The sequence below is a fragment of the Cryptotermes secundus genome, unplaced genomic scaffold (genome assembly GCF_002891405.2).
Source record: "Cryptotermes secundus unplaced genomic scaffold, Csec_1.0 scaffold1184, whole genome shotgun sequence".
NCBI lineage: Eukaryota > Metazoa > Arthropoda > Insecta > Blattodea > Kalotermitidae > Cryptotermes > Cryptotermes secundus.
The window spans coordinates 435884-453573 of NW_019734331.1; the positions used below are offsets into that span (position 1 = coordinate 435884).

The 17690-nt window shown below is 42.5% G+C and overlaps 1 protein-coding gene across 1 annotated transcript in view; it reads left to right on the plus strand.

The window, feature by feature from the left end:
* Positions 1 to 17690, plus strand: part of LOC111868700 (protein pellino) — a gene marked incomplete in the record, with an annotated part of 136552 nt that overhangs the window by 67318 nt on the left and 51544 nt on the right. Inside the window, 2 exon segments of the mRNA XM_033753139.1 lie at positions 9657 to 9786; positions 15791 to 15892. Of these exon segments, the coding sequence (XP_033609030.1) occupies positions 9657 to 9786; positions 15791 to 15892 (232 nt within the window).

The following is a 17690-nucleotide window of genomic DNA, read 5'->3' on the forward strand; positions in this document are numbered from 1 at the left end:
TTTGTTTAGCTCTATAAGTTAGTCAGCCTTTGTTACTGGGTAGCTTATTGGGTTAGACAAAGAGATGGAAGTTACGGAGGAAGGCTTTTCATGATCGAGGTTTTATGTGCAGAATTCCCGGACGTGACCCCTACATGCTGATACAAGTGGCGTGGTGAACTGGACTTATACTTAAGCTACCTTGGTCTTGTATTTGCTTCAGTCGAAGTCGCCCATGTCCCTTTTAGCCCAGCATTGACGTAGTTAAGTGGATTTGATTGAGATCACATTTGTGTAGCGTGATAAACTGAACTATCCATGCATCACGTACACCAATCGCGTCAGAATCTCCTTCACTCTGATTTCATTTCAGTCCCTAAAAAGTCTTAATATTTTTTAGGTTGGGGGAAGGTAACCTTGACATCAGTTGCAAATTTTAATTCTAGTGGCACTGAAGAGGGCAGTCATATTCTAAAATGTAATAAATTGTGTCGTTGAAGAGAGTGGCATATTCATTCGGTCTTTTCACAGTGTCGTTTATGTGACATTCGTCATTAATCCTGCAGATGTGCTGTTGCAGGCGATACTTCGGGCAGAATACCCATATGTACGGAGTATATGGGCATTACGTAAGTGCCGGAAGGCACCTGTTTCTACTCGATAAAGCTGAGCCTCTCAGAATGCGTCATCACATACTCACTGATTTGTTATTTGATTTATTGGTTTAAAGTTGACTCGATGGTGCTGCTATTCACTTCATTCAATATGAACTCCTTGGCTTTAGTCCGCAAGCGAACTATACTTACCGAGCGATCGCCGCTTGTCGGCGAAGTTGGTGCCAAATTTAGCGAATAGAAGGTGTCGCGTGGTCAGCGCAACGATTCCCCACGGCTGTTAATTTCGGTTTTCTAGACCGGAGCCGTTACTTTTCCATTCAGGTAGCTCCTCAGTTATCCTCACGAGACTGAGTGGACCCCGTTCCAGACCCACTACTTCTCAGAAAATCTGGTAGCGCCGGAAATCGAACCCGGGATCTCTGGATCTGTAGCCAGTTCACAGAGGCGGTCATACTTCTTTCAATATGAAATAATTAAATATTCGAACTGAAAAGGAAATTTAAAATTAATCTGACGTACATTTTATTTGCGGAATTTCCATCATGCCTATGCACGTACCACTGGACTGAATCGTAATAGTTGCGTCTATTAAAGCGACCTGCACCATTAAAGGTAATTTAGGTATTAATATGCAGAAAGTTAAAAAAAAGGCACTCCCCATAGTCCACTGCCACAAACTGGGCTGTTGTAGTTCTGAAATATTCTGTGATAGCTGGAATTAGTACGTTTTGACGGAACGTTGAACTTCAAGTTTTAAATGACTTATTCATTACGGACGACAGGGAAATGTCCTGTCTGGCCTTGTGGGAATACTTCCCAAGGTTAATGCGGACTTAGAGAAGGCGGGGAGTGAGAATGGGTGGTATTAAAATGGATAACATGAATAGCGCTGGTAAAATTGTACTCTCACTTTCATGACTTGGGTGGTATTCGAACCCACAACCGAGCAGCTGAAACCGTGTTGGTATTATTAAAATTAACACGTGCTTTGCATATTGATCACCTAACTTGGCGAACATGTTAGTGTAACTTAACGAACAGAGTATTGTTTCAAAATTTTAAGCATTGCACAATCGCAGTCTTGGGCGGATAATACATTTATGACATTGCTGTGTTTTCGTTTGAAGGCTAATCGTAATATTTTCATAAACACGGCCAATTCATCTATGAGCAGAAAGTAATTTTTACTTGTCACATCCTCTCTTGCCTAGCCTTAGGGTTTTCCTAATCATCCAGATAAATGTCTGTAACTTAGGTAAAATATAAAGTTGTCCCTGTGCTTAACTAATTAAGCACCGCGCCATGAAGACGTATGGGGGAGCGGATGTATAGATCCACGTTTTATTGACCTCGGCACTGTTTGGAGGTGAGTGGTCAGCTTCACGCCCTGGCCGCTCTACCTCCGGACAGAGATACCCCGGTACCCATTGGATAGAAGGCTGAGTGGGCCCCATAGCCGGTCTGGATGATATGGGGAAGTTAATTTTTTTTACCTCCACCGGGATTCGAACTCCGACCCCTTGATCGCCCAGCTAGTAGCCGGTCGCTATACCGACTGTGCTATCGCGGCTCTTAGATAAATGTTTGTAGTAAAAATAAATTTCCCCTTTAAGAAATAAGACCTAACGTCATATTAAGTTTTCGACATAGAAGAAAATATTAGTTGCGCAATTTTTTTTTAAAAACTTAAAATGAAAATTTATTAACAGAATTAACCTACAGAAAAGCACTACAGTTGATGTTAAGTGTTTATAAACATACTTCAAGATTGAACAGTTCTGAGATATAACGCCGTGTAGTTCGTTAAGAGTCAGTCGACGTTTCGGAGGAACGTATGGCTTCCATCTTCGGGACCTAAGAATAAGCCAAGCAAGAAACCAGCGCGAAGCAGATAACAAGCATAGAGTCTGATCATGCTAGTTTCTTGCTTGGCTTATTCTTAGGCCCTGAAGATGGAAGCGATATTAGTTAAGTGGAGTGAAATAATGTGACAGTTGACCCAGATATGAGTCATTGTCAGAAACCGACCGTACAGAATCGATTGACACAACCCACTATTCAGAATAACTGTTCGCTTTTTGAAGTACAGCTCTGATAAGGCGAGGCGCTGCCCTTTAAATTATCTTTACCCCCGCTGTAATGTTGAATTTAATCGGAAAAAGAAATGACACAGCTGTTTTGTACGTTTCACTTGTTAACCTTGTATTTACAATTAAAAGGCTGTGCAGAATACAAAGTGATATGGTTCATAGTCTTCTTTTTCCTTAGTCTAGGAACACAGGGATGGACGAAATGATAATGGGTCGCATTTCAGTATTGTTACGTACTGAACTGCCCGTAAAAAGTAACCCCTTTTTCGCTTTAGAAGCGATTGTTATTTTCTACATTACTGTTAGGGTACTTACAGAGGCAGGACGGTGTTTGGAAGAAGTCTTAGGGGATAATTTGACAACTGATGAGTAATTTATGTAAATATTTAAATTATATGATTAGTAGCAAATCAAAATAAATTCTCTTCTGGCAGGTCGGTTCTATATGCCAAAGGCCATTCAGGAATACATTCTTGTAACTTTTTACGGGGTATGGATATTCGCAGTTTTAAATTGATGGAATTGCGTCTGTTCCTCCTATCTTCTTTAGGCTGTGGACCCATTTTCTACAGAATTTCCCTCCTATCTCAGGGGCATGGAACAGTAGATCAGACCTACGTTGTTATGTTGTAGTTGTAGGTTGCCAGTCTGGCTTCGACTATCGAGTGTGGGGAGGGCTACCTCTCTAAGGCTTTTGAGCAAGCCTCCCTTGTCTATATTAAATGATTTCTGGAGAATGGTTTTCAAGTATTTTAAAGCCCCCAGGTAATAGAGTTCCCTGCTGGTCCAGTGGTCATCATTCATATATTCGGATGACACCACCCTCTTTGGAGGGCATCTCCATTCACAATCCCAGGGACTTATGAATTATAAATTACTTATAATTACTTATAAATTACAAGGTCCTGCGAAGGAAGACGATTCGTCTCGACTCTTTGTAATTGTTATAACTTAATTTCTGTTATCTGATGTGGACCGAGATAACTCGACTATTTGCCACCAGTTGTCGCCTGAATGACAAAAGTTCAAATTTCGATAATGGAATTGGTAATTTTTTTTCATCGGGTCGATTCCCAATGAGGTCGTTTGATTTTTCAATCGACGTAATCATTCCAGCCTCACTATGGCCCCTGGGTCTACTCGGTTTCGAAAAGAAACGAGTACCCGGAATCTTCCTGGGGCTAAAGGGCGGCCGGCATGTAAGGCTGACAACCTCACCGCCATCTGTGTGCCACGACGTCTCACAACCCTGTGGTCCTCCACGGCCAATTACAGGGATGGTTTTACCTTTACCTCATTGGTTCTGCACTTCACGGTGGACTCTCTTTCCTTGCAGTGAAAATCGATTGTGATACTCCCCTCATTTATTTCATGAGGATGGCCTTTCTCGTCTCATTAATTTGGTGTTCATCGGCGGGCTCTGAACGATACGGTCATGCTTTTATCCCATAGCTGTTCTTCGTTGTTGTGTAGCTAATACTTGCACGTTTCAAACTGTCTCGTTGACCCAGTTCCTCTGCTCTTCTATGTGGTATCTGCTGATACATGTACTCTCTCTCTCTCTGATAATGATAACCTACATCCAAGTTTGGTTCAGCTATACCGGAAGATACTGAAGTGTGGACTGTGCTGGCACATAAATTATCCAGTCTTTTGTCTCGCCAGACTGTTGTTTTCTTTGTCTGAGTAGGCAGACGTCAGTACGGTCCCTGCTGAGGCTGCATTACGTATTCAGAACTGTTCGTGCAGCACTGCATGCCTGTTTACTCGCATCTAAGGCATGAAATTAATATGACCGTTCCATTTTTGTTCAACATCTGAGTTGCCTTCCATTGATGCCAATCCATGCGTCTGCTACAGTGGGAAGGGCTTTACAAGAACATGTAACGCCAGGAAGTATTTTGTGATCCGAATGTGGCCATATACTGCGTGAAAATGTTTTGAGATCCGTTAGTGATAAAAAACAAACTCCGTGGTATTAGTCCGCAAGCGAACTATACCGACCGAGTTAATGCCAACTTTAGCGGAAAAAGGGTGTCGCGTGGTCAGCGTAACGAATCCCCACGACCGTTAATTTCGGTTTTCTAGACCGGAGCCGCTATTTCCTTGAAATAGCTCCACAGTTATCCACACGAGGCTGAGTGGACTCCGTTCCAGGCCCACTACTCAGAAAATCTGATAGCCCCGGGAATCGGACCCGGACCTCTGATCTGTAGCCAGGAACTCTGACCACTAGACCACAGGGGCGGTCTTCCGTTAGTGATATATATAAAAATAATGTCCACACCTTTTATGATGAGCATCCGCAGTGTAACGATTGTGTTGACAGCTTGTGACACCTTCTGTTCTCTGTATACGTGTAGATCATGTCACTTCCGACATTGCAGCCGCAACTTATTGACCCTTGGCTCCGCCTTCGTGTGACCCCGATGTTAGTAGATCTTGGTTTCATCTTCAGTCGTCGAAGGTGCAAACAGAACCAGAAGCACTGGACCGTAAGGGTGAGGGCACAACTGCGTTGCCGTCTCCTAAGTTTGCGCTGCTCCATTCAGTAACATGTGTTCAACTCAGACTGATAACAATTCTCGGAAATTGCGGTTGCGTTGCGGTTGCCAGTTTCCTTAGTGTGCCCTCGCCCTAACGGAGCCGCACCTAAACCATACAACTGGCAGCTCTCCTGGTCAGCAAGTGACCGTCGGCCAGTGGGTGTTAAAAGAGATAGAGATCGCTGACGTCATTCTCGGCCAGTGCTTTTTCGAGGCGACCAGCGCCTAGTGCTGATGAAAAGGATAATTAGATCATGGTCGGGTTGTGATTTAGTTTTGTGCCTGTGGACGCGTCTACATGAGATTCATTGTAAACTCGTCTAATACCAGGTGACAGCAGATAACAGAGCACTAGCTGCGTGCTGTACCATTGTCTTATCTCACGGAGAAATTACAGTACGTCGGTGTTCTCGTGATTTACCGATTTGGTTATGCTCACGTGTATGGCCGAGCACTTCGCTTAACATGTTCAATTGAATTTCATTTATGTAGAGAAATGTGAGAAATTGTCCAGACCAAACTCAAATCCACATTCTTTATTCCCCAGTCGACACAGAAATAAATATCAAAAAAGGGTAAGGTAAAGCTGTCCCTGAGCTCAACTAATTAAGCACTACGCCATGAAAGCGTGTAGGGGGGTGGATGTATAGATTCACATTTTCTTGACTAGTCGGAGGTGAGTGGTCAGCTTCATGCCCCGGCAGCTTTATCCTTGGGGAAAATCGCCCCCGGTACCCATTGGACAGTGAGTTGGGTAGACCCCAGAGCCGGTCTGGATAACATGGAGAAGAGATAATTCATGACCTCAAACTCCAACGCCCCCGGTTGTCCAGCGAGTAACCAGGCGCTATAATAAATTTATCAGACGAAATGTAATCAGAAAAAAAATACGCGAAAAAGGTAGTCACGCTGTAATCATTAAGCCTAAGAAGATTCATCAAATATTCTTTTAGATGCCCAATTCTCACTCGAATTTGTATGTTTCCTTCGAGTCGTTGGGTGTTTTGTGTCCAGTGCACACAGGAACATCGCATACAAACTTATCCCTTGCAGATTTTGGTAAAGCATCCGTAATATACTCTCTTCATATGCATTCCGCAAGATTTCAACCAAATAGACCAAGACCTATCTTTCCTTCAGACAAATTAATTATTCGTAGTCCTTATCATATCTCGGGGGCATGCGGTAGCCTAATTGGTTGAGGCACTATGCTACAAGCCGGAAAGTCGCTGGTTCGAGTCCTGATTAGGTGGAATTTTTCAGTTTACCTAGTCCTTCCAGCCGCAATATGGCCCTCAGGTCGACTCACCCTCTAACAGATGAGTACCAGAAATCTTCCTGGAGGTAAAGAGAGGCCGGAGCATAAGGCTGACAACCTTAACGCCATTTGTGAGCCGATTGTCTAGAGAAAATGTGGGAGCCTCGACGTCTCACAGCCCTATGGGTCTTCACGGCCTGTTGCAGGGATAACGTTACCTTTTCTTTTTCCTTGTCATGTCTCTTTCGGATGTTGTAATGAACACAGTCGATTAATGCACACTGAAGGATTTTGTGATGTATAGTATTGAAAGAGACGCCATTACAACCCAGAAGACTGCAGTGTATCAAGATTGACAGTTTGTTAGTTGCTGTCCCGGCGTATATACATTTAAGCAAGTAGTTATTAGTTAGTTATTTTAGAGAGGGTGGATTTCCCCATGCACCGCGNATGTCTCGGCGTATATACATTTAAGCAAGTATAAACCAGTACGAGTATATGTATAGATATACGTGGGATCACGTGGGATCTGTTCGCTATATACAGTGCGTACAATCAAGTGCGCGCCGCGGCTGCAATTTGCCGTGAGTCATACCACCGCAGAACGGATGCAACTCCTCCCCGCGACTGCAGTGCTCCTACGCCGATGGTTGCATAATCGGAACCCGAGGTTGCATTAAACAGTCAGTCTTTGTCTTGCTGTGGAAGTGGAGTGGAATGTTTACAGCTGTCGACAGACGGTGGAAATGAAGTTCACTATTAAACAGCGTGTGTTTATTGTCGAAACTATTGCAAGGAAAAACATTTACAGAAAATTCGCACGTAGGTTTCGTCAGAAATATCCTGACTCGCCAGTTCCCACAAAGTCGTGTGTAAACAGGCTTCTGAAAAAGTGGCGGGCCACAGGTTCAGTGAGTGACNAAGTATATGCCAGTATATCTATAGATATATGTGGGATCACGTGGGATCTGTTCGCTATATATAAGCAGTTGCAGCTCTTGGCTGCCTTTATGTTTCAGGCAAAAGGCGATTAGCACACCTTGATTCTTGATTCCCTCAGGAGCAATTAGTCTTTAAAGGGAAGCTTTTGTCGCTCTAATAATTTTGTATCTTGACGGGACGAAAGTTCGTAGGTCATTGTTTCCATCATAAATCAGCCTAATGAATGACCTTTCCTCCAAACATGAAGTTTGCCTTATCCTTATCGATTTGACAAGAATATGTAATGAAGATTATGTCTGCCTTAATAAATATATTTCAGGACGCGCCCTAGTTCAAGCGGTTAGTTGCTGGCTTCCCAAGGCGGCGGCCCGGGTTCGATCCCGTGGCTGAACAAGTGGGATTTGTGGTGGACAAAGTGGCACTGGTGCAGGTTTTCTCCGAGTACTTCGGTTTCTCCTGTCAATCTTCATTCCACCAATTGCTCCACAATCACCTTCACCTATCATCTGGGGCTGGTACAATAAGCCAGAAGTGGCCGCAGTACAAATGACTTTGTCCCACCCCACTAGCAATAAAGAAAACTCTATCTCAGCTTTTGTCGTGGTGCAAGTGATACAATATTTTCCTGACAAAATGTGTCTATCTGCTACGTAATTATTAGTGAGAAAATGATGCGATTGACCTAACATGCAACGGATATGCTCATGTCTCTTAGAAACCTGAGTCAGTGACACCGTAGGGCTTCTGATTTCATAATGTCTTGAGTTTCCTGATTTTTTCATGCGAATTCTTTCAGTGCCGGGGCGTTCATTGTAAAATATGAACTTTACTCTAAATTTATTTATTTTGTGGTTTATTTAACGAGATGTAGAGATTAATAGTCAGCTTCATGCTTTGGTCACCTTAGCCCTCGTAAAACTGCTCCAATACCTGCGAGAGGGTACTGTAATGTATGTTGCCGGGGACTGGAATCCCAGTCCCCGGCGAAATAAAACCCCGGAAGTTTAGATCTTAGATTACCACTTTAGTGGCAGTAAATAATAACTGTAATTCATAAACATTACTTTTTCAGAAAGGATTTGATGTTCTCACATCGGCGAATATGAAGAGTTCTGTCTTCTGTGATTAGCGCCTAGTCGTAGCTATGCTTGCTTCTTGCTTGGCTCATTCTTCGACACTGAAGATGGAGGCGACATGTTTCTCCGAAATGTCAGTTGATTTTCAACAGACTACACGGCGTTGTATCCCAGAAGATAGAACTCTTCCGTAATCTTTGACGTAGGACAACGGTAGTGGGAGTTCTTATGCTTCGTACACCCTGAAACGTTCACAGATGTCTGGCCCAAAGAAAAAGACTTTAAAAGTTCACAACTTAATTTTTAACGCTCGTATAAATTCAGTAAACTATAATCGCCTGTGTGACTGTCGCACAAACTTGTTCCGAGTCGATTCTGAATAAAAATACCAGCGGATAACCATTTTCGATGTGTCTGTGGTAAACGACAACGTATGGTCCCTAAGGATTGCTGGTACCAAAAGCAAACTCCGTGGCCTATAGTCCGCAAGCGAACTGTACCGACAGAGCGATAGCTGCTTGTCGGCGAAGTTAATGCCAACTTTTGCGGATAGAGGGTGTCACATGGTCAGCGCAGCGGATCCCCGCGGCCGTTAATCTAGGTTTTCTAGACCGGAGCCGCTATTTCCTTGAAATAGCTCCTAAGTTATCACGAGGCTGAGTGGTCTCCGTTCCAGACCCACTACTTCTCAGAAAGTCTGGTAGCGCCGGGAATCGAACCTGGGACCTCTGGATCTGTATTTTTTATTGCTAGTGGGGTGGGACTAAGTACCTTGTACTGCGGCCACTTCTGGCCTATTGTACCAGCCCCAGATGGTAGGTGAAGGTGATTGTGGAGCAATTGGTGGAATGAAGATTGACAGGGGAAACCGAAGTACTCGGAGAAAACCTACCCCAGCGCCACTTTGTCCACCACAAATCCCACTTGACCAGGCCGCCGCGGTGGGAAGCCAGCGACTAACCGCTTGAGCTCTGGCGCGGCCGTCTCTGGATCTGTAAGCAGGAACACTGACCAATAGACCACAGAGGCGACAGTTTGAGAAATTATGATTTAGGAGAATAAAACGTGTTATTTATAGATAGACTTTATCTTCGCGGTATTTATATATTGTGTTTGTGCTGACTTGTGTATTTCCTTGAATGTTGCAGTTACAATGGATTCCTGCCACCCGGTGACCGGGGACGTAGGAGAAGCAAGTTTGTGTTGTACAAGAGAACATCTTCGAACGGAGTAAAGCGATCAAAACACTACGTTGTCAAGACACCACACTCCTCCCAGGTAGGTTCGGCTGCGACGTACGAAATTGCAGAACTTTTCACTCGTAACTTTGGGTCAAGACGTGTTTAGCAACTTTTTGATAAATTGTGTGGTAGTTATCGGTGTTTCAGCATGCTGCTAATTTTTATCCCGTATACAGTCATGAAAGCTCAGAATATTTCAGTTAAAATCATCTTGTTCTTAACAGATAATTGCTTCTAACACTGTATGTTGATGTAGCATTAAATCCAGTGACCAGCTGAGCTTACACAGACCACAGATGGTTGTGCATGGTGGCATGGTGTACGTGTGTTTGTGTATGTTTTTAAACACAGTCTGTTTTCATTCAAAACACGAAAAACGTGCCGTCACATGTCATAGTACAGACACCTGGAGTTTGAATGGAACTCACGTGCAGTAATACGTATGATTTTGTTGAACTTTCCAAATACGTCATGTGATGTCTATTGATTTGGGAGATTGTGTTGAAAACAAAAAGAAGAAAGAGTAAATACAGTTTTTCAGCTGCTGAGTGGATGAGTTTGCTTCTGAACTAAACTCTAAACCGTTATATAACGTTCGTAGATTATTTGCATATTATTTTTTAACATTCAGTTATTCATCCGAATAATATCAGTGTATTAGTGTGTTTCCTAGAGTATGCATTGTTTTTTTTTATGTTTTTATAACACCGTAGTAATTATTTGCACTATCTCTTTACCCATTTAGACCTGTTACCATGAGTTTAGGGGATGTAGTTTAAGTAGAAAACGTTATATAACTGTTTCTTTGTGAATCCCCATATTATGAATTTCAGACACATGTTCACGTTCAGTCTTTACGGACAAAAGTACCATTTTCCTTTATAACCTGGTTCGTGATTCCAGTTTTATGAGAATAGATCGCGGTCCTCCCTCAGCGCAATAAATTATATAGATATATGCAGGTGCTGGGGCTGCTTGTGGCAGTGACGGAACATTGCATAAGTATTCCTCGTCCTCTGCCTAATGTTGCGTCTCCTTTTTAAGATATTGTAACTTAGAGCTTCCCGGATGAATGTCAGAGAACAAATTTCACGTGGCCCTTAGTATCGTTAACCACAGGCCAGCCTAATACGGGTGTAGCGAATCTTTTCAAGACCTTGTTCGTGTGTGTGCATGCGCGTGTATGCACGTAATATATTGCTTACCTGTTCATGCAGTTTGTATTAACACGAATCGTGTTAATAGCAGTAAGCTCTTGAATGAACTTTCGACACCCAATGTCATTTAAATATTCGCCTGAATAGGTAGGCAGGCCCGGGCTCAACTTACGCTATATGTCAGTAATTATATACTTACAAATTGTGGTTTATGCTGTTAAAAATTCCAGCAAACTTCCTGAAAAGTGTCTTAATATCAGTTGTTCGTATCAGCACCGCCTGTGCAGTTTCCAACATAAAGTTTAGTACAAAATTGTAGGCGTATTTGTAAGCGTTCATTGCTTAATAAAATTCCCATTTGCAAGGTATGTAACGCGTAAATCCTTCAGTTTTTCCAGTCTTCGATAAGCATCAAGAACGTCCTTTGAGTAGCGCTTAAAGATTTCCTCGCGGGAACCGGGACAGACGCAGCTCTCGTTAGGGAAGCTAGGAAGGTAAGAAAATGCGAAGCCATTTAGCCGAGAGGAATACGTTTTGAGGACATAGAGAGTGATGATGGATATTGACTACTTGTGACATAAAAAAAAAAAGGCAAAGCTAATCCTGTAACGGGCTGTGGAGGCCCACAGAGTTGTGAGACGTCGAGGCTCCCACATTCATAGACAGACGACGGTGAGGTTGTCAGCCTTACGCGCCACCCACCCTTTAACCCCAGGAAGATTCCTGATACTAATTTTTGTTGGAGACTGAGTCGATGCCAGGGCCATAGAGGCTGGAAGGATTAGGTCAATTGAAAAAAATCCATTGACCTCACCAGGAATCGACCCCGCGACCTTCAGGCTTGTATCGTAGTGCCTAAATCAAGTATGCTACCGTGTGTCCCCCTTGTTATATTATACCAAGGTTTATTTATCGGGCCTGTGGTCAGGATAATCGTGACATTTCTAGATCCTGTTATGACGTAGTGGGGTGAAATGTGTTCTTCGTATTTTGCTTAATTTTAGGAAAACGTCAGCACCGATCAGTCCTTGTATATAATCTGGAATGGTGTATGGAAACATTTTCATTGTGGGATATAGTGTAGAATCATAGATTTTTGTATAAGTAATGGTGTTTCCACGGGAGATCTCAGTCGGTATGCGGGCAGAACGGTCAGGGTTTGATTCCCTACAGGAGCGAGAGATTTTTCTGTACTCCACAGCGTCCAGACCGGTTCTGGGGCTCACCCAGCCTCCTGCCCAGTGGGTACCGGGGGCATTTTCCCCGCGGGCATAGCGGCTGGGAAGTGAAGCTGACTACTCACCTCCATCTAGTGCCGAGGTCAGAAATAATGGAACTATACCTCCACTCCCTTATACGTCTACATGGCGTGGTACTGAAGCAATTTAGCACAGAGACTTTGCCTGTTGCCTTCCACCTTTCTCACGCAGGTTGCTGTAACTGTGATTGGCCTGTGTACTAGGTAGAATCGTGAACTGTAAATCTGGAAACAACCGTCGGTTTCGCCATGCCATTTGGTGGCAGATTTCTGTGGATGGGCTGAGGGATATCACGTTCTGTCTGAGAGTCCGCTGTGTGTAGGTCTTCACGTTCCGTTTGACTGTAGACAGTGAGTAGGATTTGATACCGATACTCACCGGGGCAACTCGCTCGATGACTCATACTTGGGTATATTTCGGCAACTGGTTGCCATAGTGGACTAGTTGGAGCTCCCCCCCCCACCTGTTTTGAACCTCTTGACCTCAGGAAGCATTAACAGTAAGTTCTGCCTCCACCTCTGCAGGTTGGAACAGTTAGCCTGCCTTCACAACAGATGCAATCACGTCATTACTTATTAGGTTTTCACCTATGCTTCTGTAGCACATTTCCATACATAGATTTCTAATGGAAGTCTTAATGAATTGTGTGGACTGGTTTGCAGAGGTCAGTACTGCTGACTAAAGTACATAAAACTCTCTTAATGTATGAGGGAGCGTCGGTTAATAGCTCACAAGTGGAAGTAAAATACATGTAATGGACGTAATAGGTTTTCTATGTGTATCACTACGTAGCAACAGAGTCCACCTTCATGACAGTCTAGGTAACAGACGCGTATGCTCATGTTCTAAGGCTGGTTTCAGTAGTCGAAATGGCAAACCGTGCTCTAAGAGTGTAAAGCCGAAGAGCAGCGCATGCGCATGTTCAAAGGCTGGTTTCAGTAGTCGAAATGACAAACCGTGCTTTAGGAGTTTAAAGCCGAAGAGCGGCGTTCTGTTGTTCGTTTTTTATGTGCATAAGTACTCAATGCAAAGGATATTAAGAAAGAAATGTTTCCTGTTTACGGTGGGAAGTGTTCGTCGCTTCAAGCGGTTCACAACTGGGTCGAGAAATTCAACGTTTCGCTAATGACAAAGAGGTTGAAACAGAGGTGCGGAAATGGCTGAGACAACAGCCAAAATATTTCTGTGTTACGGGTTTAGACGCTCTGGTAAAGCGATAGAACGTATATATCAGTGTTGGTTATTGTGTGCTTCTAACTGAGAAATGAAATATTTTCGCTACGAAACCCATACTTTTCTCACGGTTTAAAAAGTCGCTTCGCTTATATCTAGGGACCGGATTTTTATGCCCTAATAATCCCTTAAATATGTATGCATTTATGCATGAAAAACTTCCGAAATATGCACATAAATTTTATACCAAATATTAAAATTGATTTTACANTTACAAATTTAAAAAACAATGGTACTCACATTTAGCTCTCCGAGCTTTCAACTTCTCTTCTGTTGCAGTTCACAATTACTAAATGTTTTAGGTTTTCCATAGTTAGTCGCTTCCTGTTGTCTCGTAAGATGTCCTTATAGCGGGAAAAACTTCTTTCCACCTCACATGAACTTAGGGGCGCACGTACAAAAGCCGCTATTTGCTCCGCTGTTAATGATTTTTTACTTGGCAGTTCAGTACTTTTAACGGTTAAAATTTCTTCAATTTCACAAATTTGATCATTTTTTTAAAAGAATGCTGTGTGCTTTTTCCTTTACTACTTCACCAACTCTTCCAGGAACCGAATTCAATTTGGAAACAGTGGTTTTGAACACACTTAACGACTAATACAAAGTAGTATTGCTATTGCTTGCCTCCAGTGAGGAAATGGCCGATGAAGATGAGAGAAGTGGGCAGATGTATAGGAAAGATTAGTTTCTAGTTCTGCGTTTTTAGTACACCTTGGTAAATTTGAATTGATGCTGCACTTTTGGGATCAAATGTATTCACGACATTCTAACTTTCTAAGTGTTCGGTGTAACTCGCTGCACACAGCCACGTGCTCCAGTGTGTTAAAATTGGTTCTGGCGGAAGTGGAACGCTCGGTGCTACTGCTTTAAAGGCTTCTTTTCTTTAGGGCGCTTTAACAAATACCTTCTTCACAGAAGACACAAACTTGTCAACAAGCGGAAAATTTGCACGAATTGTTTCTGCAACACGGTGCAACCCATGGGTAAGGCAAGTCAAATGTGTGATATTTGGAAATATAACTTTAAGAGCAGTACCGGCTTTCATCATATAACTTGTGGCATCAGTCACAAAGAGCAATACGCGCTCATACTGAATGCCATCTGGCCATAGTAAATTCATGGAATTTATGAAAAATTCGGAAACTTCGGAGCTATTTGTGGTTTCAAATTGCTCTACCGCAAGAAGATATGGGGTACATTGTTCATTCTTATTAAGGGATCCAACTATAGAATTTGCAATAAACCGTCCCTCACAATCTTGTGCTTCGTCGATTGATACCCACACAAAATTATCTTGAATCTCATCTCTAATGCTTTCAATTGTAAGATCGTAACACTGCTTCGCGTAATTTTTGCGCACAGTAGATTCATCCGGCAGATTGGTTAGTTTCCACAGCGAAATATCGGCCGCTAAAAAGGCTTCGCATAAATCAAGGGAAAACTTTGAAAAAACTATTATTAGAAAATTTACTAAGCAATTTTTGAACAGGAGCACTTTTCGTAGATTAAATTTTAATATTCTCTTTGTGTATATTAGTGTTCAAATGTTGAAGCACTTAAAAGCGGTTTTCACAGCCAACTGTTTTCTCACACGGTCGGCAATAAAGAATTTCGTTATCCGTACTTATCATCTCTCCTTCGAGCTCCCGCTGATACAGCTGTAATATAGTTTTCTGACTTACTTTCGCTTTCGGCATGACTACAGGAAACTAAACAAACTTAACTACAGACTAGTCACCACTAATGTGAATGGCCCACATCTTTAAATGAAGAAGCGTAAGGAACCTCATGGAGACTTCGGAAATAAACAAGTGAAGTCCCTTATCGGTTGAATAGTATTACGTTGGTAGTGGCTACATGTGAACCCTTCCGACTAATCTCTTCGCGGCCACTTTGATGGTATGCGGATGAGGCAAGTTATGAGTAGAGGGATCGGGGAAGTCCCGTCCTGGGTACTGCATCAGAAACATGAATCATGACGAAATGTTGAGTCAAATGTGCAACATATTCCAATAGGGAAAAGAAAAATTGTATACACACGACCATGATTGAAAATTTGAACATAAAATTAAAAAATATATATGATAGGCATTTTAAAAAGGAAATATGCAGTATAAATAGGGATCTTCGAAAATATGATGCTTATTCATAAAGCAAGCAAAATATGCATTTATATGCACCATCAAACCATGTCCAAAATTTAAGAAATGAAGTAATTCATACATATATCCAAACGAGCATACTCTCTGGTTGCAAGAAAGAAATATGCATTTGCATTAAAATCCGGTCCCTACTTATATCATTCGAGTGAGCGCTGTTTATTTCTCTCGTAACTGTAGGCTCAAGCAGGAAATAATTAATATTAGGGTTTATTTTTTCTCTTTGTTTTCAGGCGATACTCGACACTGAACAGCATTCGATCTCCTATACATTATCTAGAAACCAAGCTGTCATCGTTGAATACATGCCTGATGAAGAGACGGACATGTTCCAGGTAAGATTTGATCCTTCGCAGAACCCATGATGCAGCATTCATTGAACATTATAGTGATTGCATCTCTCGCAAAGTGAAGTGGAGCGGTTAAACCGTGATGTAGCTGTACTGAGTAGCTGCAATAGCACCTTAACACATCTGAGGTCTCATTTTTGCGTGGAGATGTGCTTGAAAAATCCGGTAATGAAACTGATCTCATTACATAAGATTTACAGATTAGTTATGCCTTTGAGAAAGCTCTTTATATCGTAACTGTCTTGGTGTGTGGTTCATTGAAGTCTTCGCGCATATTATTCGCATCGGTACACAGAAAATTAAAAAAAAATTCGCTAAGTGTTGTGAGGGCATGGTTTGTTGTTCCATGTAAAAAGGAAAATTTTGTACTTATCCAATAAATTTCCTTGTTCTTCCACGTCCGTATGCTTTACATCCTAAGATGGAAGTCTTCTGTGTTATGACGCCGTGTTTTAGTCTTGTGGGTGGATGCCAACACAACGGAGGAACCTACTGCCAAAACCCTGAAGACTGAGGCAGTGTACATAACCCAGAATTCCCCAGTATGAATTTTGAGCGCCGCGTAAACCACAAATTTTACAATGACGTGGCTGCGGTGGAAGTCTGCATGATCAAATCGAAGCCTTGCGACCCCAAAACCCATTGACCGATGCATTTGTAAAGCGATATTGGCAGAATCGAGTACACTGAACATACAGAAGTGGAAATATTGTAAGTTTGCTGCGTGCTTGTATTAGATCCTTTTGTGGTTAGGCGTATCATGCTGTGGCCTACAGAGTGTGAGAAGTAGTTGTACTACTAGAATCTGCTACAGTGCTCTTCGACAATGAAAAATTCTGTCTCTAGAATGCAGTAGTTTACACACCTTGGTGTAGGGGTATACGCGTCGTTTTCTTGCTGAAATGAAGAGGGCAAATTAAACGAAAAATGAAGAGCGCCGTCTTCTGGGATGTGACGCCGTGTAGATCTTATATGAACTGACGTTTCACACGAGGTCTACACGGCGACGGCATTCTTCATGGTTACCGACGTGAAAACCTCAAATCTTACATAAACGAAAAATGTGAAAGTTAATGTACATTGGGAAATGGCCGGCCCTCCTCTTACTACGAGTAATTGCAGTGTAAATTTGGACCGTCCAGCTAATAATGATCCAAGTTCCCGGTAGAGTCCACGACCCACGTTGCGTCGTTGAGATTTTCATGACCAGACACAGGAATGTCTGTCTGTCGGTAAGCAGATTCTCGTAGACAGGCTTATATACTGCTGTTCTTAGGGACTGGATGAATGCCAGAGGACTAGCACGTCATTGTCGCTTGTCACGGCTGATACCGTACATATCACGTGAATAGACTTTGAGCATCATAACAATGTTTATGAACAAAGGCAGTTGGTGTGGAAGAAGACTGGTACAGTAAATACTTATAAATCTTCCACGGTTCTGAGGAGCGAAATGCATCGTCAATGTAAGAGAAGTCTGTTATACGTGTTTAATTATTCTTGGTATACTGAACGTCCCTCTCAATACCTCAAATTACATACCGATGTACGATAGATGATTAGTGAATAATGAATTGGAGATGATCTGGAAGAAATGGCCGTGCAGTAATTTAAGGTGTTATCCTGGCATTTGCGTAAAGGGACTGTATATTACCACAAAGAACCACATTTAGGGGTTGTCACGTAACTTAATGCAAGTTGCGTGTAAAGATTTCGAAGCGGTAGAGATCATTTCCGGAGAAGTTCATGGATGTAGACCTAGGCCCACTGGGGTTGTAGTGCC